At 43.2% G+C, this 24,509-nt stretch overlaps 2 protein-coding genes across 2 annotated transcripts; both read right to left on the reverse strand.

Moving 5' to 3' along the window:
• Positions 1 to 5,509: 5,509 nt before the first annotated feature.
• Positions 5,510 to 7,304, reverse strand: LOC133916016 (3-ketoacyl-CoA synthase 12-like). The gene has a single exon (XM_062359477.1). The coding sequence runs from the start codon at positions 7,252 to 7,254 to the stop codon at positions 5,872 to 5,874; it is 1,383 nt and encodes a 460-aa protein (XP_062215461.1). The 5' UTR covers positions 7,255 to 7,304; the 3' UTR covers positions 5,510 to 5,871.
• A 12,637-nt stretch (positions 7,305 to 19,941) lies between these two features.
• On the reverse strand, positions 19,942 to 21,264 carry LOC133914297 (synaptotagmin-5-like). The gene is made up of 2 exons (XM_062357417.1): positions 20,942 to 21,264; positions 19,942 to 20,201 (listed from the first exon to the last, which is right to left on the reverse strand). Exons 1-2 carry the CDS (start codon positions 21,044 to 21,046, stop codon positions 20,079 to 20,081), a joined length of 228 nt encoding a protein of 75 aa, XP_062213401.1. The 5' UTR covers positions 21,047 to 21,264; the 3' UTR covers positions 19,942 to 20,078.
• Between the last annotated feature and the right edge of the window lie 3,245 nt (positions 21,265 to 24,509).

Genomic DNA, 24,509 nt, shown 5'->3' on the forward strand with positions numbered 1-24,509 from the left:
TAAACATGTTACTTTTCCTATTTTGAAAATGATGTCTGGAGATGAACTTGAACTGCTTCCGATTTCTTCTCCTAAACAACAAAAGGGGGTTACTGCTCAACAAGATATGAAGGCCACTTCTCAGGAGCAAGCAGAAGAAACTCAGGCACAGAAGTGAAAGCGAGGTGTCCGAGGAAAAAAATCAAATGCCCATGGGTCACTATACCATAACTCACGTCAATGAGGCGCGCGTGCCAACACACCCTCAACAAGCTCAGGCGGCATTCCGTAGAGCATGCGCCTCACTTGGACGGACAAGGGTTAGGATAACCTACCCAAACTGGAAGGCCGTGCCACAGAGCGAGAAAAACTTCTTGTGGGAAACAATTAAAGCCCAATTTGATTTCCCTAAAGGATTCTCCTTGGAGGACATGGAAAGACAGGCAATAGCCAAGATAGGCAAGGCATGGAAGACCTTCAAGAGTGAGCTGTATAATGCATATGTGAAGCAGGATCTCGTACCCAATAATATTGCTTATGGGTACTTGGTGGATCAATGGGCAGAGTTTGTGGCAATGTGCCAGTCTGAGGAATTTCAACAGCAGAGTCAGGTTAACAAGGCACGTCAGTAACGCAACATGCACCCCCACAAACTCTGCACTGGTGGGTACGTGAGCAAGGAGTTAGACTGGGACAGGGAGGATGAGCAGGTAGCTCGGGAGAATCGCTCCACACCATTTTCACAGATCCCGGAGAGGTGGGCTCAGAACTGGTTCCGAGGAAGGGTTGTACGCCCGGCTGATGGTTTCGTCACCTTCAAGGAGGAAAAACCCGAGCAAGTGGCTCAAAGGATCCTGCAACTTTCAGAAGAATCCACTCAAGGATCATTCCAGCCATCTTGAGAAGAAGATATACTAACCTCGGCTCTGGAAACATAGAGCACCTGGGTCACATACGTGGCATAGGTGTTTCCATTCCATGAAAGTTGGGATTCCCTAACGACGTTGATTCATATAGGAGTCGAAGGAGAAATAAAGCTGAGTGCGAAACAGCTGAGCATGGATGGATGAGAATGGAGATTGTCGCTGAGGTTGAAGCAAGGATGAAAGAATATATGGATATGCTTGTAGAAAGGATGGAACAACCGGTCGAGGAGCATTTACAGGCTATGAGATAGTAGGATGCAGCCACGACACTTGAATCTCCATCAGCTTGGTACGAGAGCAGCTGCGCATCTGCACTAGATAAAGCTCTAGATAACATGTTTGATCAAAATGACTTCCCTATCGGCAGATTTGAAGGTGACCCCCATGTTGACAACATTCAGAAAGAGGTCCCTAGCGAGAGATACCCCATCGACGACCTAGAGGCTGCCACCAAGTGCAAATTCCTACTTCCCACCACTGTTTACTCCGATAACATCATTGAGGTTGGAACATGCTTGGCATTCCCATGTGATGGGGAACTGGCGATTCACGGACCCCCACTACAGCTGGTGCGGAGAGGGTGTCAGTGGACTTGGTGTACACGAATTGCACGTCCCTCCCACTTCCTATTTCCCCAGAGGATGATATCAGGACACTTAGGGAGGCCGTCCACTCCTTTATCCAGTGGTCAAAGAAATTCATAACACTGGTTGCCCCTCCACCACCTCTGCAGCCTCTATCTCCAGTACACGATGGCAGCGACTTCTCTTTTTTGTCGTGCTCCACGGAAGGTCAAATCTCCTTCTTCACCACATGAGCAACAAAAATTTTCCAGCAAATTTGGCCAACAGTCCGCCAAAATGGCACCTCACGGAAAGCGCATAGCCAGCAAATAGAAAGACAAGAAGGAGGTATAAGAAGAACCTCTATCAAACACGTACGTGGCTGGCCAGCCATTACTGAGCAAGAAAGCGTTAGAGCAATCGGGTTGGGCAAGTATGATTCTGCACGACCTATACATGAAGAGGTTCTATGAGGAGAAACATCTTTCTCCTTGTTTCAGTGCCAAGTACCAACGACAACATTTTCTGCAAACAGCTGGAACCTTCCTCATGACATTCAAGGATTTATTCCTCCTCTACCGTCTTGACAAGCTGGACATTGGTCTTCCGAGGTGTTGGACACTATAAGTGTTATTAATCATGGTCTACGCGTAATGAACCGCCTAACTCATTCATACACTCATTCATCTACATTACTCTTATATGTAGACTTATGATTCAAGAAGCCAGGAGAGAGAATCCGAGAATCGAATTCCTCGACCCACAGGTCGTATGTGGGTCAACGATCACTTGGTCTCTGGAGGAGGTCGAGAAGTACGTCGTGGAGGCCATTGTCGCTCTCTGTGGATTGAAGGACCTTATTCTTCTACCGTATAACTATCGAGACCATTGGATGCTAGTTTGTATCTATACACACAATCAACACTGCATATACCTCGACTCGATGTACTACGACCCAGAGAGGTATTCAGATCTGACAGACTTGTTGATAAGGGCATTCACGAAGTATGTTTTGATGGACAGGATTGTAGGGAGATATAAACCCTCGACGACCCACCAACATCAGTTCCTGATAATAATTCCTCCATCGCACATCAATTTACCATTATAATATGCATTTCATAGAACTAAATATACTGTCTATAAATTTCTGCAGTGTCACATGCAGCCACAGGGCACCAGCCTCTATAGGTTCTTTGTTGCCCAATATATACTGCAAATTGTTGACTCTAGTGCACAAGTATATCCGTCGGTTAGTGTAATTATAATATATTAAAATGCATTTTTCATCGTTGTGCCTAACTACTTAAATTTTTTTCTACAGACGTATAAATTTTCTACAGGTAATCTCATAAAGGACAGTCTAATGTATATTCAAAAACAGCTCGTCCACTTCATACTTGTGGAGATCATAAAGGAGACCAGTGAATTTTATGATCCCGAAAACTTTGTGACTTTGTAATGTTGCGAGGCTTTGTAAAATTGACTTTGTGATATTGAATGAAGATGTTCGATTTATAAAGTGTATGGAGTTTTAATGTAGATGATCTGTTGTGTGTATGGTATACTGTTGTGTATATTTTGTTGTTGATATGTCAGTTACATTCAGTAATATATTGATTATGTACTGTATATATGACAGTACAGATGGTTTTAGAAATACAACCGTCTGTACAAATGTTTTTTATAACGACCTCTGTTGTATAGTACAGACGGATCTTGTTTCGAGCCGTCTGTACTATTACTATATCATAGACGGCTCATGACTCTAAGTCGTCTATGATATTCTATAGTACAGACGGCTAATAATTAGAGTCGTCTGTACAAAAGTTTTATACAGACGGTTCAAAATCTGTCTGTACAAATCTGATTTGTAAATACTCTTTTTCAAAGATGGTTCGAAAAATTATCCCACACAAGATTTTTGAACCGTTTGTGAAAATGATTTTTTCAGTAGTGCGTATCAAAAGTACGAGTGAACCCTAGCCAAGCGCCACCGGGAGATCGTAGCTGCCATGCGCGTGCAAAGTACTCCCTCCGTCCAAAAGTATAAGGCGTGTTTCTCTTCAGCACCTAAACCAAGGAGCCACATAAATTGACTCATTTGCCCCTAGTTAATACTCTTTCTTGGCATTATATTGCTGCCGCCCACGCATGCTCACATGCATGCAAGTTTAATGCACAACACACAGGCAACTGAAGAGTCTCCAAGCAAAATCTCGCTAGGCATGCATCCCCAAATGAAAATTTTCCTTTAGCTTCCGGTATGTGTAGTTGGCAGCTTCCGGTATGTGTAGTTGGCAGCTTCCGGTTTGTGGACACCGCCGGCCGCCGCTTTTTTTCTTTTTTCTTTTTTTTTCTTTTTTTTTTGACGCCCGCCGCTTATTAATTGAGAGGACCGGCGCGTCGGGTGATCAAAAGAATATGCAACGTAATATCCACTATATAAAACTTATAACTTTCAATAGCATAACCGGATCCGTAGCGCAATGGTAGCGCGTCTGACTCCAGATCAGAATGTTGCGTGTTGGATTCACATCGGGTTCAAATGCCCCCTATCCTAATCCTGATTCTCTTTTTAGTTTTCTTTTTTTTTCCTTTTGGCAAGATCCTCCTGCCTCGGCATGCTGCAAACTGCCAAAGGATGCTTCCCAATCCTTAAATTTGTGTATTAGACAGGCCGACCCGATCTCCTCTGTTTAACTATCTATCCTTTGTCTTGTCTTGTTTCACACAACACAACACGCCTCGACCGGATGGACAAGGAGGCTGAGACGTCGACGGCGAGCAATCAACCGGCCGGCGAGGCGATGGGCACCTTTGCATGTGCTTGCTTGCGTGTGCGTCTCCCTATCCGCGGTGCACATGCGCGCGCATCCTTTCTCGGCGCTGCAAGTTGCGCGCCCGGGCCGGGGCCGGGCGGCCGTCTCCCTTCTTCCACAGCTCACTTGCCTTCAATTCCACTGGGCTCCATGCATGCTTGGCGATTTGGACTGTGGGGCAGCGCAGCCCAGATCGGACCGACCGACACTTGTTTTCAGCCGGGGTGGCAGACGCAGTGTCGCTTTGCGGACGACTGCCAGTGCTACGCTGCTTGGTTGCCCGCAGCTTGCGGCATGGACCATGCACGGCACGGCACGGGACACCCGGCACAGGAAGAGTGTTGGATTCAGGTTTGCTGAACATGTATGCACCGCACAAAAGTTTGGCAATTCAGTCGAATTTTCGAACTTGTCGACGTAGGATTGCGATTCTGTTGGGTGCGCCGAAGAGTCAGTGCGGGGGCCATTATGACTCTAGAATTAGATTGATAGCAGGGTTGCGACGTGTCCATTTAAGATATTGTGGTTTGTCAAACCTTTTAAGCTTCGATAATAAATTAAATATCTAAGGTATCATATAGATTCATAACATAATATTGATTTTACTAGATTCATCATGAATAATACTTTCATATAAGCTTTGATAATAAATATCTAAATTATCATATAGATTCATAACATAATATTCATTTTAGTAGATTCATCATGAATAGTACTTTCATAATATATAACTATTTTTTCTTGAAATAATATATTTCCATAGATATTACTCCAACTGTTTCTTTTTATACGGCGTATTAGAATTTGAGAAAGTCAAACTTTGTAAATTTTAACCAACAATTAGTCAAAGTTGTATCAATAAGATTTGTATTATAAAAGAAATTAATGGTCAAAGTATACTTTTAAAGACTTTTTCATATGTAATTAACCATAAAAAAAACAAACGAAATGGAGTATCAATCAAGACGTCATATTAGAGATTCTGATGATATCCTAATAAACTTATATTTAGAATCAGAAAAAGTAGCAATTATTCCAACCTTGAAGACAACAAAGAAGGGGTGGCACGGTGGCCAAGAAGAGGTGATGTAGGGGCAAAGATCGAGAGGAAGGTGCGAGGTGTAGGGACAAAGATGGAGGGGAAGGTGCAAGGGGTTTGAGGTGGTTACATTGGTTGCCAGAGGGGCTTTGGCACACCTCGTAGCGCTAGAGAGGCAACATAAAGTGGCACACGGGATGGGGTGGAGGATGTCAACTGTTGGGGTTTCCAATCCTCAAATGCTCTTACAACCTGGCGAGATTAGTCACCAGGTATCACGGTTCAAGGGGTTACGTGGCAAAAGCATCAAATTTCAGGGGTAAATTACACCTTTTTCCAAACATTTGTGATGTCGACCGGATCACCTTACAAACCAATATACGTTGTTCTATACTCCACTTACGAAGAAAAACACGCACGCAACTTCAATTCTGAAAGCTTCTGACACTAAGTGACGTACTTAAGTACGCACAAGACTGTAATTTAGAGTAACTGTTCCATTTTTCGGCGTTTACAATTTGAGTAGTATGGATATGTGGCAATTAGATGACCAAGTTGTCGCCTTCGACGTCGTTGATCCAGCCGAACTTGTCCATGTACGGGTTGGCCATGCTCTCCGGCGGGTAGGCGTCAATGCAGTCCGCCCACGCACCCTTGTCGACCATGTCGCCGGTCACTTCCCACACGCAGCTGTTGCACTTGAACCCCGATCCGAAGGTCACCATCAGCACCCTGTCCCCGACCGTGAGCCTCCCCTTTGCCTCCATGTACGACAGCACGTACCACAGGCTGCTCGCCGACGTGTTCCCCCAACGGTGCAGCGTCATCCGCGCAGGCTCCACGTCGTCGTCGTTGAGGCCGAGACTCTGCTTCACCGCCTCGATCACGGCCGTGCCGCCGGGGTGGAGGCAGAAATGGTCGACGCCGGTCTTGAAGTTGACTTTGGGGCCGTCGGCCTTCTTACTGGCGTACAGGTGTGAGAGGAGTCTCCTGGAGAGGAGGCGTGCGGTGAACCGCGCGAGCTCGGCGACGGGGAGGATGCGCGGCGCGAGGCGTTTCAGGTTGACGGCGAAGGCGCGCACGGCGGCCTTCGGGAGGGCCTTGCTGAGGCTGATCCCTACGCGGCCTTCGGTGTCCTCGCGCTGCAGCGCGCACGCGTGCGCATCGTCGTTGGCGGCGATGTTGGCGCGCACGAGGCAGCGAAGCTCCATCTTGGCGCGCCCGCGGAGCGCTGGGTCGTTGGTGAGCAGCACCGCAGAGCCACCGCAGCGGAACAGGCAGTTGGCCAGCATCATGGACTTGTCGGTGCCGGAGTACCAGTTGGGCGCGATCGACTCCGAAGACACCACGAGCGCCAGCGCGCGCGTCCGCGTCCGCAGGGCGTTCCGCGCGAGGTCCACCGCGATCAGCCCGGCGCTGCACCCCATGCCGGTGAGGTTGTACGCCGCCACGTCCTCGCGCATGCCGTAGCGTCGCACGATCCTCGAGGCCAGCGACGGCGCCGGGGAGAACATGCAGACGTTGACGACGAGCACGTCGACGTCTTGCGGCCCGAAGCCGCTCTTGGCGAAGAGCTCCGAGATAGCCTCGCCGAAGAAGGCGTCCATCTCGTTGAGGGCGTCCTGATGGGTTGGGGAGTCCTCGCGTTGCTCGAGGATGTTGCGCGGGCAGTATGTCTCCTCGCCGATGCCGGAGCGGACGATGACGCGGAGGAGGAAGCGGTAGTCGGGCAGGCCGAGCCGCTTGTTGCGCTCGATCAGGTTGCCTGCCATCTCCGTGGTGACCTTGCGCTCGTCACACGGCTTGTGGCAGACGTAGTCCAGGAGGTAGCACCGCGAGCACCGGCGGCGCGCAATGGCCATCCTGGCCAGGATGGCCACGGCGAGCGCCAGGAGGAGCACCGTGAGCAGAGGAAGCAGCTCCATCGATGGATCTTACTCGATCTAATTACTAGAGAGCTAAGCTACTTGTGTAGTTGCTTGCACATGCTTATACCAGCCGGGGGCGTCTGCTATATATAGGCAGGCCTGTTCGGCCCGGCTCCTGGCTTCTCTGAGTACGTAGCTGGCTGGGCCAAACGGTCTACCTCCAAGGAATTCTGAAACCGGGGCTAAGCGGACCTGGAGAGTTTTATTTTTTCTGGATGGATGGATGGATGGAACATGTTCAGATAGCTAGCCCGTTTTCTGTACGAGTTGGATCTAAGTACATCTCCAAAGTCAAAGTTAAGGGCCTACATTCTGCGTCAATGGTTCAAATTAAACTATAAAAAAACACCTTCCTCTTCCATCCACTGAAACCTCCTCGGTTGTTTGTCTTTTTTGTTTGACTCGATCTCTTTCTCACACAAAATGATCAGCAATGCTGTCGAGATTTCGCCCAAAAAAACCCAACTGTTCCTCGCCATCGACCCACCCTACATGTTCATCTGAACCTGATCTACTATCCACTCGTAATAGTGGATTGGCCACCGCCACATGAATCACCATTGCCGTCGAACCCTAGCTGCCAAGCGGAGGTACGTGATACCATGGCATCGTTTGCAAGCTCGGAAGCCTATTGCGAAGGCTATACGCATTGACAACGATGAGCTCTGTGGCATGCGGCTTTAAGGTTAGAGATGAGGTTGCCCTCCTTCCGTCTCCAAGTGATGTAATGGTGGGCATGCATTCCGCTTGTGCATGCCTCGAGTCTACCCCTCCAATGTTCACGCCCTTCTAAAAGACAAAAGAATTATTATTCAAACCCTACTTTCATATAACATTGGACACGCCATAAGATCTATAGGTAAAAACATTAGAGCTAAAGCCGGACCTTGCAAACAGGACCATGGCTGCCTGGATTGCGAAGCCTTCCGGAAGCGTGGAGGAGCGAGGAAAAGAAGGTGGCCCATGCCAGGAACGGCATGACAGCGAGAGACAGTCTGGTAGATGCTGCTGGAAACGCGTTAAAGAATCTGGTTTTTAGTTGCTAGTTTGGAGCTTTAATTTGCTCAAATCCTTCTCGTTTAATATTCTGCGAGAGCTAGCTAGCATGGCCCATGATGCTACACGAATTAATTGGCATGGACTTTGACATGAGCGTTGATCAGGTCATATTCGTGGGACTCTAAGAAATTCTATTTGGGGAGTTGCTAGTAGGTCGCCATTAACTGTCAAGCCGCTTAGCAGTCCAGCGAGGAAACGTCGAAAATATAAAGGTGATGATCAGCGTTGGTTATTTCTCTTCTGAACCGTCCAAAGGCCGTCCATGAGATGATCAAACGTTGGTTATTTCTTCAGAACCGTCCAAAATGAGACAGACTAGTTGTTTGAGGAACGGGACGGTGATGAATCATCTGATCGTAATTTCGAACCTGAACTCCCTTCTTTAGTTTGGTCAAGTCAATGGTTCTCTGCTCATTCTCTATCAACGTATAACACATGTATAGTATAAATACGAGGAGTGAAGTAGATCATCCCACAATAATTTAAGGATAATCCCTTGATGTATATATATCAATATTCAGAATAAATTGGTTTCTCGTAGCAAACATACCTAATAGTTCCACCCACGCACTCATTTTTCTCACAAATGAATGCTGCATAGAGACTAGCTAACACCGTCGTTATCGAAAAATAAAATAGCTAGGACTGTCGGCTCTCTGCAGATTCATGCAGGTAGTTTAAGCAGATAAACATAGCCAACCACTACTGGATTGACCTCCGTATACGGCAGGGCTGGATCTACAGGAATTTAAATTTCCGTTGTTAGAGAACCGTCCATTTTATAGGTAACTCTGACGTTTAGAGTGTTATCATTAAACACCTAAACTAGGTGATCATGATTAACCCAATCACTAAGCACCATATATTAGCAGCGGAATAGCACGATCAACATGATCTAACCTTGATTAGGCCAAGACATTAGTCGATTGTCTTGACGGATCGGAGTAGAGCTGCCACAGGGTTCTGTACTTAGGTGAAGATGAGCCGAGAAGGTGTAGTAGATACAACAGATGCGTTGTAGAAGTCGCCGGCAATTCACCGGTGTCAGCATCGGCCTTTGGCCACCAGTAGTGCCATGATTTAGATCGGAATTTTGGGGTTTACACGAGCCTAAGGGATATTAGTTATCGTTTGGCCGCCAGGCGCTAGGTAATCAGGACCGAAACCAATTTAGGTGGAGCTCAGCGATCACAGGCGCATTAGTGGGGCCATTATCCCCTTAATACGGTCAGGTTTGTTAGGGCCAAAAATCACAACTAATATTCTCTCGCTTCATTGAATGGCTAATCATCATTAGTTCATACTTTAACAAAATGTCACACCAAGACAATGTGATCACAACAACTATCAAAACACTACTAGACCTCATAATATATAGTACACAATCTCATTTCGATATGGATAAAACTTATGTCATTCGAGTTAGTTTTTTTCTTATGATCTTTTATATCCAGGATTATGAAACTGAGATCTTTAAACTAATTATCTCAAAATTATAGGCTATCAGTTAAACCTATGTTCTTTAAATATATTAGGTGGTAACGATTACACAAATAATACTGTAACTTTATTATCGCAGTATATCTTAAATGACTTCATTATGCTGTCAACCACTATTAGCCTAGTGGTAAAATTCTTAAGTCATATATACAGCCTGCCCCCGGTGGCATGCTGCTTAAAAGTCAATAGTGGATAATCCCTTGATATATCAACTTATCCAGAATAAATCGGTTTCTCTTAACAAACATACCTAATACTTCCACCCACGCACTCATTTTTCTCACAAATGAATGCTTTATAGCTACTAGCTACCTTAGCACCGTCGTTATCGAAAAATAAAATAGCTAGCACTGTCGGCTCTACAGGTTCATGCATGTAGATAGTTTAAGCAGATAAACATAGCCAACCACCGGAGAAATTCTATTATGTAACTATTACACAAATCAGTTTATGTAACCAAAATTCTGATAAAAATATAATAATATAGAGCATGCTATCATCTACCATCTCATAAATTTTGATCTCAAGCAACAACTTGTATAAAGAGAAACAAAAAAGAGAAGAACTTTCTCTTTTTTTCTCCCTATACAAGTTGTTATTTGAGCTCAAATTTCATGAGATGTTAGATGATAGCATGCTCTATACTATCATATTTTTGTTGGATTTTTTATAACCCTTAATATTGGGTTTTGGTTAATTGGTTATACAAATTGACAGTTACATAATAGAAATTTTCCAACCACTGCTGAATTGACCTCCGTATAAGGCACGGCTGGATCTGCAGAACTTTTAATTTCCGTTGTTAGAGAATCGTTCATTTTATAGTTAACACTGACGTTTAGAGGTGATCGGTGAACATTGTTGAACTGCACCAGGAATGTTTTTAAAAATGCGGCAGGATATCTATCATTTTATTAGACTAAGAATAAAAAAAGAGTTTAAAAATAAGAAACAGAGACAACCCAGAGCCGGGAAAAACACATAGCGAGGGACAAAACGCAGACAAGCGCTCCCCTAAGCATAGAAAAGCGACCAAAAAGGGAACAAACAACAGGCGAGAAAAACACTCAGGCAAAGCAACGCTTTCACTGTACCAGGAATGCTCCTGGGATATATATTCAGTGATATATCAGTAGAAATTTGGGTTTTTGGTGAGGTAGGTGTGTACTCTATAGATACTCTGTAACGAGCTAATGGGGAAATAGCAAGAAGAGGTAGAGAGAGATGACTTTTGAGAAGTTTGATGTCGTATGTTGGAGATGGGAGGACCATGGGCAATCTGACTGCCTCCAGAAGGACATGGACTATTGGGCAAGGCGGATCAATTCTCACACTACTGGCATTTTGTGCAATGGTGTGTCTACTGAAAAATCTGCAGGTTTTGCCTATGCTTTGCATTTTTCTCAAGATCCAGGACCGGGAGGGCGTGAGACTGTGACCATTCAAATCCCAAGGGCTAGGTGTTGAAAAGGAAATTCTACGAGATGTCTCATAGAAATATTTCTCTTGTGTATGTTACGTGTTCTCCTCCTATCTTTCAGTTGTACGTACCAGCCGTTGGATCAGAGAAAGACGGTATAGATCAGGATCTTGTAGGGATCTTTCGGTGAAAAGTTTTATAAAATTTTCTTCGAAATAACAGGACTAGATAATCCGTGTTCGTACGATCAGAAAGCTAGCGGACACATTCGGTTTATAGAAAATCACGTTCCTGCTAGGGTTCTGTTTTGGACTCTGTCCGTGGTGCCATCTGTATTCCATTATCATGCGCAAAACACCCATCATTCGATATGCGGGATGGTTCAGCCCCGGTCCTTCTCCCACTTTCAACGGTGCCATAAAAATCCATCCATAAAAAAACCGAGGACGAAAAATCACAATTTGTTGGGAGAACATTTTTATGAAACCTTTTCCAAAAAAATTCAGCTAAACAATTCCAGAAAAAAATCAACAAGACATTTTCATGAAAAAATTCTTGAATAGAACGGTAACCCATCTCCCAAATAGTCTATGCCAAAATCATCAGACTTGTACGAAGAGGATCACTCACTTTTTTGTGTGTTGCGTAAAAAAGCTTGTTGAATCCAACATCCACGCTTCAGTTGACTACTTGTTATTTGATACCAGGAGAAGATCATCGTCCCTGCCTGAGTTACTCTTATAAATTGCAAGATTAGCACTTGCCCACGCCACATAGCACGAACGCAGCAAGCTTTCATGCTCCTATGTCGTTGTCGTTGGTCTCGCCGTTGCTTATTACAATAACGGTATGACTAGCCTATTGCCTCTAATTTGTTTGCCTTTCTCCATGATATGTTTTAGTAGCGGAGCTAGAATTTAAGAATGGATATTCGAAGTTATTAAAAAAATGGTTAACTCTAATTTAAATACTAATAGAGGGATCACGCGATAGCGCAAAGAAAAAATTTCGTTAACCATAGCTTTTAGCGCAATAAACTATTTTTATTAAATCTAGTGTAATACACTATACGATGAGTGCACGGTAGTGCAAAGAAAATTTTTTGTACCAACTGATTGTCCAGTACTTAACGAAGGAAACACAATATGTTAATACATATGGAACATTTGCAATTTGATCTAGTTCACCAGGCCAAGAAATGAGTTAGAACATCAAATTCACTAGAGTAATTTTCAAAAGTTCGACCAGACACTTGCACTATTTTCTAGACCATTAGAATAGCATCAAAATAAGTGAGACATATAATTATTTACTTTTAGAAAAGGAAATAGAGGATTTATAAAATTGAGAACTTATAGTGCTAGTGAAGAATTGGAGAATAGCATAATGGACGTGGGGGATGGGGCGGTACCGAAATTTTGATGTTCGGTGGTGAGATGCCGCTCCAGCACAAGTGTGATGGCTCTAGCACCGGCATGGGTAGCATGCGCACCTGTGCATGACCGCTGGGGTAGCTGACATTGCCTCCTTGTTAGGAAAGTTGCTATGTGGGTTGCCTGCTGAGTGTTTGAGGTTTGGCAACGGGGACGACTTACCTACTTTCAACTTTGATGTCTCAAGTTTTAAGTTAGAGCACTTAGTTGGACTAATGAGCTGGCAAAGTGAGAAGATGGAAAATAGGGTTAGGAACGATGGAGTGGTCTGAGCAGAGAAATTGGGCATGGGATGGGTGCTTTCTGTGCGGAAGGATTTTTCTCGTTTGTTAGCACTCAAAATGATAACAAACATATGAAAACACTTGCAAACTACCATCTATATATGACGGCGGCCTCCTCCGCGCCAGCTCCTCCTCCCGATGACGGCATCCTCCTCTGCACTAGCCCCTCCTCCCGCGTCGCACCGCCACACTCCACCTCCTCTAGGCTGCCCCCTCCTCCTGCGCCGCACCATTGGGGCCTTCACCTTCAACCTCTCCCCCTCCGGTATGTAGCTCTCTCTCTCTCTCTCTCTCTCTCTCTCTCTCTCTCAATGCGGAAGCAGAGGCGTGCGTTGTAGCTTTCGTGCTTGAATCACTGCCCCTTTGGCTGAATTCGGTTGGCTTACTTTCCGATTTGTTTGTGATATAGGTAAGTGACAAGGTGTGTCTGAATACAAGTGCTCCGTAAAACCTTGTCATGCTGCTTTTTTTTTCTATCTTTTATTTGACTGTGAGATGTTGTCATCCTAAAGTGTTGATTTGCATGGTTGTGCTGTAATTCTTCTTTGGATTGAATTCGCAATCAGGAATCATATTGTTTTATCTTACATGTTCTTTCTTTTTGTAATTTTGGCTCCAATGAATCGGTTCTTCATGGCTCCGAGGAATCAGTTTGTTGTTGAAGTTGAATTCGTTCATTGCTTTAGTGTCAAATCAGTTTGATGTTGAAGTTAGTTTGCTTTAGCTCATAACTCCAGTTGAATCAGTTTTGGATTTGAGAGGAAGCTGAATCAACTCCCATGACGACGCCAGTGATGGTGGTGTGTTCTATGGTGGTGGCATTCATGCCTCCGCGTTTCTTGTGCAGGGCAGAGCAAGGCCGAGCTGGCGTGACGACGGCGGAGCGCACCGGCACGAGGTGGTGGCAACCAGCTCATTTTTTCCTAAAAATACCAATACTGCCGGTGGACAACAGCCAGCAGTGATAGTAATCCCATTATCACTACCCATTACATACTACTGGTTCTAAAACCGACAGTGAAAGCCAGTTTGGAACTGACAATGAAAAACTATTCTGTAGTAGTGGGTTAAACTCTGGCTAAAGTAGACGAGTTAACATAAGATTGTGCTCAAACATTCCAATTAATTAGAGCAAGGATTTCATTTGCTTGTCAAAGAAGACAAACAATGTCTTCATATATATTGTGTCGATACAAATTAAATTCCAGTTAGAAAAAATTTAAACTTAAACTTCACTCTAAATTTAAATAATTTTTACTACTACCTTCAATCCAAAACAGATATCATGTTATAATGTGCAAAGTTAAATTTTTTAAAAAATTACCAATATTATACATCATTTTTTTTCGATTTCTCACATAAGAATGATCTTATTAGCGTATTCATCATCAATAATAGTTCTATATCATTATAACGTTATTTTCTTTTGTTGATATTAGTGTATAGGAACGGTGTACATGTCCAAAGTAAGTAAAACAGATACGAGGTAGCAAGTCTATCTACGTTACGACATTTGGTTGAAAAGTCATCATTTGTTTATTCCCATCGTCATTTTTATCCTCACCATCTTCAAACTAATTACTGTTGGATTGACCCTTCTTAATTTTGTGACGGCTCGTCGTCCGCCGCATTCTCTTCACACCCACTCATTGATTGAACAGTCCATCATGTGTTTATCCCCCACTTGGTATTTAAGGTTGAGATGACCAAGGCAGGCACATCATTTTTATTATCACCATCTTCAACCTAGTCATTTCAGTTTTTCTGGCTTAATTTTGACATTGTCTTTGCTTAGCCGGTTGGTTCTATTGTCACCAAAATCTACTAAGCGAACGCTAGGAAGCTAGGACAACTCTCCCCCTGCCTCGTTCCTTTTTTTATAAAAAAAGAACACTTTTCCATCCAACCATATTTCACTTTAATGTGCTACTAACCAAACAACCACAATCTGCTTTAACTCTAGCCCTAACATTGAACCATGCTGACCATATATATATGCCTCCAATCAGACCCTGTCCAAGTGTCTAGCTACCCTTACTGCAAGATACTCCACTTGTTGCTGATGTTTTGATGAAATAAATACGCTTTTGCCACATCGATCCAGTGCAAATTGCTGGACCCGGAAAACGATAATGGGCACCGTGAGAAAAGGATTGTCCACCATTGGTGAACAGAGTGGCTGTGTGGCCAGGCAATTGGCTCAAGAGACGGTTGCAACACCCACTCCGAAAGAAATGACCACACGCGCTTGGTGAACCTGCATTCAGTGAATAGGTGGTGACAAGTCTCAGAATCCTTTCTGCACAACAAGCAATGAGGATTGTGGGGACATCCTCTGGTGGTCAACCTATCTGAGATCCATAACCTGTTTTGTTTGCTAGCTAGGAAAAATATTGTATTTCCGTAGGGCCTAAGCTTTCAAGATTAGATATTACAAGTTCGTATCTACTGATCCTAGAAAATGTGCTTTGTAGACTGAAGCCGTTATGTACTCACCATGCTCTGTGAATTTATAGAAGATCGCATCACGTGTTTTCTTCTATAATAAAAGGGGCATCCAGCAAAAGCTCATTGTTCGAAAAGTTGAATGATTCCCAATTTATGTTGTTGGCGCGATTTGGAGGGTGGGACATGAACATGATGAAATGCTCTTGAGCAATCGTCGCTTTCTCTTTTTCAGATCATTTTATTTTCTTTCCCTATTCAATTGGCTCAACTTGGATTGTTACACTCAGTCAAATATAACTAAGAAAAGCCTTTATGAAATATCCATGTTTGTTAATTATCTAAACTGCCTTATCGTCAAGCATAAGGACCACTTTCTTTCTCAAGAAATAGATAGGCATTATTGTAGTTTCTTTTCCCCCTTGCGCAGGGCGCCCGTGCGATCTTTTAATTTCGAAGTTTGGTGGTAGTTGTGGTTTCTTGGCTATAGGAATGGAGCTTCGATGGCACGGGTAAGATCAAAGGCAAGTGACCGCCTTGCAGGGTCTGAGGAGAGGGAAAGTGATTGTGAGTGGCATGCTATGCCATGGTGGAGGGGCGGCATCCGTCGAATGACTGCAGCGTGTGCGAACAGTATCAATTTTCTTTACACTGTGTTGGCACGATTTTTGTGCAACACCCCCTTTTGCTTCTTTCTGCTGGCCGATTGTTGAACAGGAATTACCGCTGCTGTTGTTTGTGTATATGCGCTACTGTTGAGCTTTGATGTGAAGCATCAGAAAAAACGGTGATGTTATGTGATGTGATGGTCACAGCGCCAGGGAGCTTTGATTGTGTAGCAGTAACTGTAGTAATACTATACTAGTAGCAAAATTGTAGTAGCACTGCTTACGCGAACTGTTCACGTGATGCTTCTGTTGACCGAGTACCGAACAATTTGACAGGCTCTCTTCACGTTGCTAATCGCGGGCCCCGGCGTGCAGGAGACTTCGCGGCTGGCTCTCTGGCGTCGCACAGTAGCGCGCGGCAGCAGGTGGAGGGATGCGCGCGGATCGGGGCCATGAGCAGCGGCGAGACAAAGAGAAAAAGACGTACTACCCTAAAGTTAGACTAAAGAAAAAGGAAAGTACTATTATGTTTTGGCTTTGCGCGGTCGTCAATCGGTCGTCTTCATGACTTATAGTGTCTAATCGTATCTAAATTGATTTTCAATTGAAAAAAGTAAATATCTGTCATGCTGATCCCACATACATACAATATTCGATCTATCAATTTTTGTTATCAACACACTGACATATTAAAATTGGTCGCAAGTATATATGAATATTTGTTGTGTACATTGATATATAGGACATGCCCAAGAAAGATAGACTGTTGCACCAATGGCTGTGATGTTATTTGGCTTCGTCTGAAGACACATCTATTGAGACAAATAATAATACGGAGTCATCCTTTTGTGAAGTCTCCCACGAACAAAATTATCGGATGTTCCGTGCACGCTATAATACATCCCGAGTATCCAGATCACATTAAAATTCAGACTTGCTAAACAATAGGCCTGGTAGGATAATTTATGTTTGTGGCTTACAAATACATCAATCATCTAGATCTTCTCCTCAAGGGGAAAAGAAAAGAAAAGAAAAGAAAATAACATGCAGGTTTTCCATGGAAGCTGCAAATTGGCGTTGTCACGGATCTGTTTCCCAATTTCTGATCCCAGAAATAGGCGTGAAGAAGATGTGGAGCATCGGTCCTTTTTCTCATCAGTCATCATGTTAGTACATAACTTAGTAGTTAATGTAGAGGGGAGAAAATCCATCAGGAGTAGTTTCGGTATTAAGCCATTCAAACTCTAATTAAGGGTTCCACAACAGAAACTACTTCTCCAAAATAAAAGAAGAAAAAACATCAACGAACTAAATACAATCCTGCTCAGGAGAATGAAGTTGGAATTCGGGAGGAGCAGTTGGATACGTAGCAACGATGTGGCTAAATAAATTTGGATTTTTGCCACTCTAAATAATAGGCTTTGCAAAAATTTTTTACTCTAAAGATTGGCTTCAATGAATTGCCACTCAAAATATTAACTCTTTGATTTCCTTACTATTATGTAGTTCTAAAACAATATTCCGAATGCAATTATACATAGCATGAATTGACATAATGGCAAAGGAATTAAATAGACAATATTTTGAGTGGTAATTTTGTGAAGCTAATTTTTGGAGTGACTCATCTATGAAGCCTAGTCTTTAAGGTCTTTTTGGAGAGCCTGTATCTGCTCATGCAGACAAGTTAACTTATTAGTGTCATAAAATTATTTTCATGTGAGCAACTAATTGAAGGTGATATGCTCTAGAGATAATCATAGAGATGATTGTATCACGTCTATATTTATATACTTTTGAATAATGTATTATTCCAAAAATAACTATCATTTATATTGATTAGTAATATGTGACTTATTCGTAAAACTCTTTCTTTGTATCATGATGTTATTCTAAATTGATCATTAGTCATGTATCATTATGATGATTCATAAGACCAGCATATGTATTGATTGATGATTACGTTTCACAGAACATAGGTGCAGAAATACCAAGTTAATAATGTGGACATTTATGTTACAGAATATGATGTTGGATAGACCCACATTGAGATATTGCTGAGATTGTTATTTATGATGTGACATCATTTATTATCTTAGATAGTATACTTGCAAGATCCTTAGACCTGAGATCGCCATTGATTCCTAGAATATGTAGTGACATACTTTGAGGCTACCAAACGCTATTCCATAACTGCGTAGTCATAAAGATAGTTTTTAGGTTTGTCGTTAAACATATCGTGAGGTGTGAGCGATCAAGATGAAATTTGTCACTCCTTGATAACGGGAGAGATATCTTTGGGGCCCTCAATGTAGTTGGATTAGGAAAATACATGGCAATACCAATATGATTAAAGAGTTAATCGTGATGAATCTATTACTTGATCAAGTGAATAGTCAAACTATCATAAGATTGTCACGTATCTCACCTTAAGCTTGACTGGTATCGTGAGGCAAAGAGATCGGTGTATGTGTAGATCAAGGTTCAGCTGATATGATATTTGTGTATACTTGGAGTTAACATATCCTGCTAGAGACTGCTATTGATTTCGGTTCGGAAAAGGTTTCCGAGTTGTAACTATTTGTACATGAACCTAACGGGTCACATATTTAATAGGCTGGAACAAAATATATGAATTTGATTTGTGTATGAGTTTGATTGGATTGTGATCCATGAGATGTTAGAGTCCTAAAGGGCTTCCAACGTGGGAGCCCATTAGCGAGCTCTATATAAGGAGAGACATGAGGTGTTGCATGGAGAGGTGAGCCACTCTGAAACTCTAACCGCAACCCTCCACACGATCTCCTAAAATCCTAGCCGCGCGCGTCATGCTAGCACATCCGCGCTCGGTGATCCTACTCAATACGTGTGGATACCGTACATGCGTTACTGCTATTGCGACGCTGAATCTCCTCAACATGAAGATTGTGATGCTTCTGTCTGGTTGGTCAAGGACCTACTCGGCTGGTCGTGGAGCACGACGCGACCACTCGAAGCTGGTCAAGGATGCGACAGATCTACTCAAGAAACTAGTCGAGGAACTGGTCAAGAAGCACGACCACTTACTTGGAGCTAATCGAGGAGCGTGACCACCTGTGTAGGGCTAATCACATATTTGATTAGGTGCTTGAGGTGTTTGACGTGCACGACATTAGATCGGTCTACTCCAACTCTTTTTCCGCTGTATTGTGCGTCAAGTGATAACGATCTATGATCTCCTACTTGTATGATTTCTTGAGTGAATATGGCAGAAAATTTGTATTTTTAGGCTAGCCTAGCCAACCCGTTCTCCAACACCAATTACAGTCTCAACTCTTGCATCTGCTCATGCGATCTCAGATTCGATCAACCAAATAGATACTTAGTTCAACCTATCCAGACACATACAACTAACCAAATACTATTCTTTTTAATAAATATAACTCAACTTAATCTGCTTCTCCTCAACCTACATATACATCTCATACGAGCAAAACCCACATGGGCAACCAATCACACCCTTACAGATAGGCCGGGGAATTAAAAAGGGGTGGTGTCTATTCGATCATGGTGCTACAGCAATTATTGTTTGGGGGCAATTACATGGTTGCCTCTATTTTGAAGTGCAATTGTGATTTTTGCCCCCTTTTGACTTTGTGATTTTACCCCTGTTTTTTCAAACTAAAACTTACAATTGTTCCTATTTTATTAAAGGCACTTAACAGTGTGAATTTAGTTGTAAAAAGATATGTATGCCTTTGCAACTTTGCTCCTATTTTTCTAAGTAATTTATGATTTTGTCCCTGTTTTGACATCAATCATTTTGACAGATTTCGAAAGAATTTTTTACAGCAAAACTTGATCAAATTTGTATATATTTTAAATCTGACCAAATTTTGACAAAATTTTGATAGCATTTTAACACGACATAATTTGCATATATTTAAACAGAAATCATATATTATAACCATCATATTACATCACATAATACATAGACATCATATAGCTAGTTATTACATATCCAGACCACATCACATTTAAACATACATGTCCAACATACATGCATTGACATATAATGCAGAAGCATGAGCGCCCACTAAAGATAGCCAAATACCTTTTGCTGCGATGAGAAAACAACCCAGGAAGGGTACAGATCAGCTGGGAGTAGCTTTCGTGAATCCTCGATCGTCATCTTAGAGAAACTAGCAACCGTAACAGCCTGCATCAAGACAGGGAAATCCCTCTTAGTTTATTAAGGAAAGGCTGCAATCTCCGAACAAAACACTCACAAAGTGGACCATTCAAAGTTTAAGGTGTGTACCAAAGTAACCCCCTGGATTGAAACTAGTGCAATGGAAAGCATCAGGACAGAGCACAAGCCCATGGCAAACAGTAGCACAACTGTTGTATGTGTTTATGATGCACACTTGCCCAGTGACGGGGGTGAGTGACCATGACAATGAGCTTGTGGATGCTGTCAGCCACGGCAGCAAGCATCCATATGTGCACAAAACAAAAAGCTCGAGCGGTGGAAAGCCAGCGTTGCACTGCATGGGGTAGATGTCTTGCTGAGGAGTGCTTTTTCCTGAGCTTATCACTGTGCAAGACTCGAGCCCCCTCCAAAATGAGTTCTTCTCTTCAATTACTAAAGCTCCCATTGTAACAAGCCGCGAGAGTATTTCTGTAAATTGTAAACCCAAAAGGCAACATCTGTGCCTTTTCGGTGCCCAGGGAGCCAAATCTACCCTCCCGAATCAGTGGAAAATCATGCCGACAGGGCAAACGAGGGGTCAGAGCTAGGCCACAAATCGCGAATAGAAGGCAAGCGATTCGTATTCGCTTCGATTCATACGCAACGTGATTTCTTAGAAGCTACAACCAATCCTATAGTCCTAAGCAGGCACCACGCATCGAGTATATTTGAATTCGAGAATGGGGACCGGGTGTCGTAGCGCTTACCAGCTGCCGGCGGCGGGCGGCACGTGGGTTCTCGAAGCGGGTGAAGCCGACGATGAGCGCGACGCCTACCGCGATCCCCAGCACCAGCCCCACCCAGAGCCCCATCCCGCTCCCTTCATCCCCGTCCTCCTCTGCCCCAAAGCCTACCACCGCAACCTCCTCCCTGGCCGACGCGCATCCAGGGGCTGGCCACAGCGAGAGCGAGGCACCAGAGCTCGGGAGCCAGTAGAGCCGGGCGGCGGCTGCGCCGGCACGTAGCTCTTTGTCGGTAGCGCAATGCCAGCGAGGGATAAGAAGGGGAGAGGGACGAGTGAGAGGGCACGGGATAGAGAAGGGAGGGAAGAAGGGCACTACAGTCATTTAGTTATTTTTAACTATTATTTTTCTTTTTTAATTTATTTGATCGGGTTGCTCAGTTGAAATCAGGGTAAACGGCTCTTTGTTCCAAAAAGAAAGAAAGACAAAATTATAAAATAAGAGTAAAATCACAGTTATAATTTAAAATAGGGATAAGAGTATAATTACCCTTTATTGTTTTGTAGTAGCAAATCTTCAAAAAATGCATTTTATGTTAGAATGTTGCATCTGATTTATTTTATATTGCAGTAGCATTGGCTGCACATTTTTTTTTTGGTTTCTTGTTGAGATACTTAGAATTTCACTTTATTTTCTTCAACCAAACCTTATTGGCTGCGCATGTTTATAAAACGTACCACTTTTTTTTTTCATAATTTAGCACCGGAGCTAGTTTAGTTCTGATGTTCTACTTTTCTTTTCTTTTTGAGAAAATAGTGTTCTACTAACATATCCAACAAATAGCTAGCTCTTTTGAAATACAGAGGTGATTTGTTGTCCGTATAAATAGATCTTGGTTTGATAGATGTGTTTAATCTTAAAGAGAAGCATATTTGTTTATCTGCGTACACTATTCTAGTCCGGTTCAGTGGATACAAATATACGCCCACAGTATGGTTCGGTAAAGCTTCCCTCCGCAACCTAATCTAGCAGATACAGACGCTTATGTAGATAGATGTACTTGTCAGTATCATAAAATCACATTCATATAAGTAACAATCAGAATCTCATCTCTTACATCTACTCATGTGATCTCAAATTCAGTCAATCAAACAGAAATTTAGCTCAACTTATCCAGATAAATACAATCAATCAAACATTTTTCTTTTCAATAAATATGACCACACTCAATCTATTTTCTTTAAAAATATGTATAAAATCTAGAGAACTAATCACACCCATATTGCATGGCTCTTAAGTTGATGTCAGCGTCAGAGATTTTCGTGGGTTTTTCTGAGACGGTCTTTCTGAGCCCAATGGTCCTCGATGGTAGGATTTTCCTCCGTCATCGTTGTGAAGTTAGTGGGCCGTAATTGGTTTGGATAGGCCAGGCACACGCATTACCGTTGATTTATCTTTCTCGGCCAATGTGAATAATATCAAAAGTTCATCACTAACCGCTGACATATGCGAAGGATCTTAAATAGATGACGCAACCCTTCCACTGAAACAACAACATTTGAAGTGCAACAATAAACAAATGGTTATTGCAACATACTAAAAAGCTTAGTGCAACAAGTGCCAAAAACAAAAGAGATTATAATAAATAGAAAATATGATTGCAACGTTTCAGAATAACTAATGAAACATAAAAGTAACACTGGTGTAATATATTGAAATACAGTTTAAAAATCCCAAATAAACAAATTTAGGATTATGCAACATTACAACATTTCAAAACATAATTGACAACATTAAAAAATAGTACTTGCATCATCTAAGAACAGAAATTGAAACATATGCATCAAGCAACATCTATAACATATAGATCTGAAGGACGGTGCTCAAATATCAAACACATATTGGAACAACTCAAAAACATTACTGTAACATGCCTACTCAAAACTGGCACACAAGAAGGCATGGGGATACTTCGGGATCAATCCCACGTCCTCGAGCTCATTGCATCTTCCTCCTACAAAGTTTTCTTGGTCGAGACCGGCCACCGTACCAAATCCATGGATGGAGCCATCGAACACCTAGGGATTGTGTTGATGCGAAAAGTTGTCACGTCAAGTATCGATCACCTCGTATGTAAATCGAATTGAAACCTCCCTGGAAGAACCAGAAGTTTCAACCTCCCTAGTCAGAAGTTCCAATTTGATTCACCCGACGAGCAGCACTGTTGTCGTGGCACTGCACTGTTGGACTTTCATCGTCACCTATGCTTAGAAGAAACTATTGCTGCAACAAATAAAAATATGTACTGCAACAACAAAAATACATTCTTGCAACATCACCAACAAAAATGTATAAGAGGCTTTGGAAACGTAGACGCATGCCGAGCGAACCTGCGAGCGAACGAGTGCACTGATCATGCGATCCGCGAGCGAGACCACGAGCAGACGGGCGAGCGCGGGCGATATTTCACATTGACCCATGATGCAAACTCGTGAGGATTTTCCTTCACTTGAGGTGGGATTCACTCAAGAGCCAGCGTCCGATTTTTCCCCTGTACCGGACGTAAGATGAGGAGCATTACCGTGCAATTAATTATCAGCTGCGAACGCTGACCAGTCGGGTAATCTCTATCCCCATACACACCTCAATGGCTGAATCCGTGGCCGAGGCCGACACTAGGAGCGTCGCAACCACCACAGGCGATGACGGCGGCGACAGAACCATCCGTGGTGAAGTGGGGCACTACCATGTCCGTGCTCTCGTACTGCCAGTGGCCTCCGTCGCGGCGTTCCTGATGACGCCGTCGCCGCAGGCTGACGACGGCAAGCGGATGGAGGGAGCATGTGGTGGGGAGGAGGAGAGCATGCGCACCGAGCCTGTTGAGCATGCGGTCGGCATCCCTGGGTTCAAACAGTTGGCTAGACGCGTTTCGCACGTCGGTGAATCTGGCCTGGATGAGCCTCGGTATGTGTATGCTAGGCTGCTAGCTCTCTCGTCTCATGCCGTCTTAGTTTCTTTGAAGCTTTGCGCATTAGGTTGTATGCATGCAGCTCTTGGTGAACGGATCGCGCGTTAGGTCTCCCCGCGGCATTGTCGTACCATGGGCACGAGTTCTAGGCTAAAAAGTCACGGACAGATGAGTCTGTTTGTTGGGCAGATTACATAGGTTGTGTCTGTCGAAAGAGAGATGTGAAAACATGGCAAAAATGACATAAGGCGGGGTAACAAAAGCTGTACTGTACTTTCAGAACTGAATAAACAGCGAGAGGCAGTTTTCAGAGATCAAGTTAAAATATGTCTTGATTTGTATGTGATGAATCATTAATAATATTATATTTGAAAAGATTTTGGTTGGTATGAACTTATTTGTATGTGATCTTGTTTATGACTAACCAAAATTTGAATTGGAGTAGACTACTTCAGAGTCCAAAAAATTATACATCACCAGAACATCTGGTGTGTGGGTTTTTTATCACACCGAATAGTCCGGTGTTACGGTGAAATGAGCACCGGAGCATTTACAGTGCTAAAGCAGAAATAAAAGCAAACATCGGATGGTCCAACGATGGAATTAGATAGCGCCATAGTATTT

This window comes from Phragmites australis, chromosome 4 (assembly GCF_958298935.1).
Source record: "Phragmites australis chromosome 4, lpPhrAust1.1, whole genome shotgun sequence".
In the NCBI taxonomy this organism is placed as follows: domain Eukaryota; kingdom Viridiplantae; phylum Streptophyta; class Magnoliopsida; order Poales; family Poaceae; genus Phragmites; species Phragmites australis.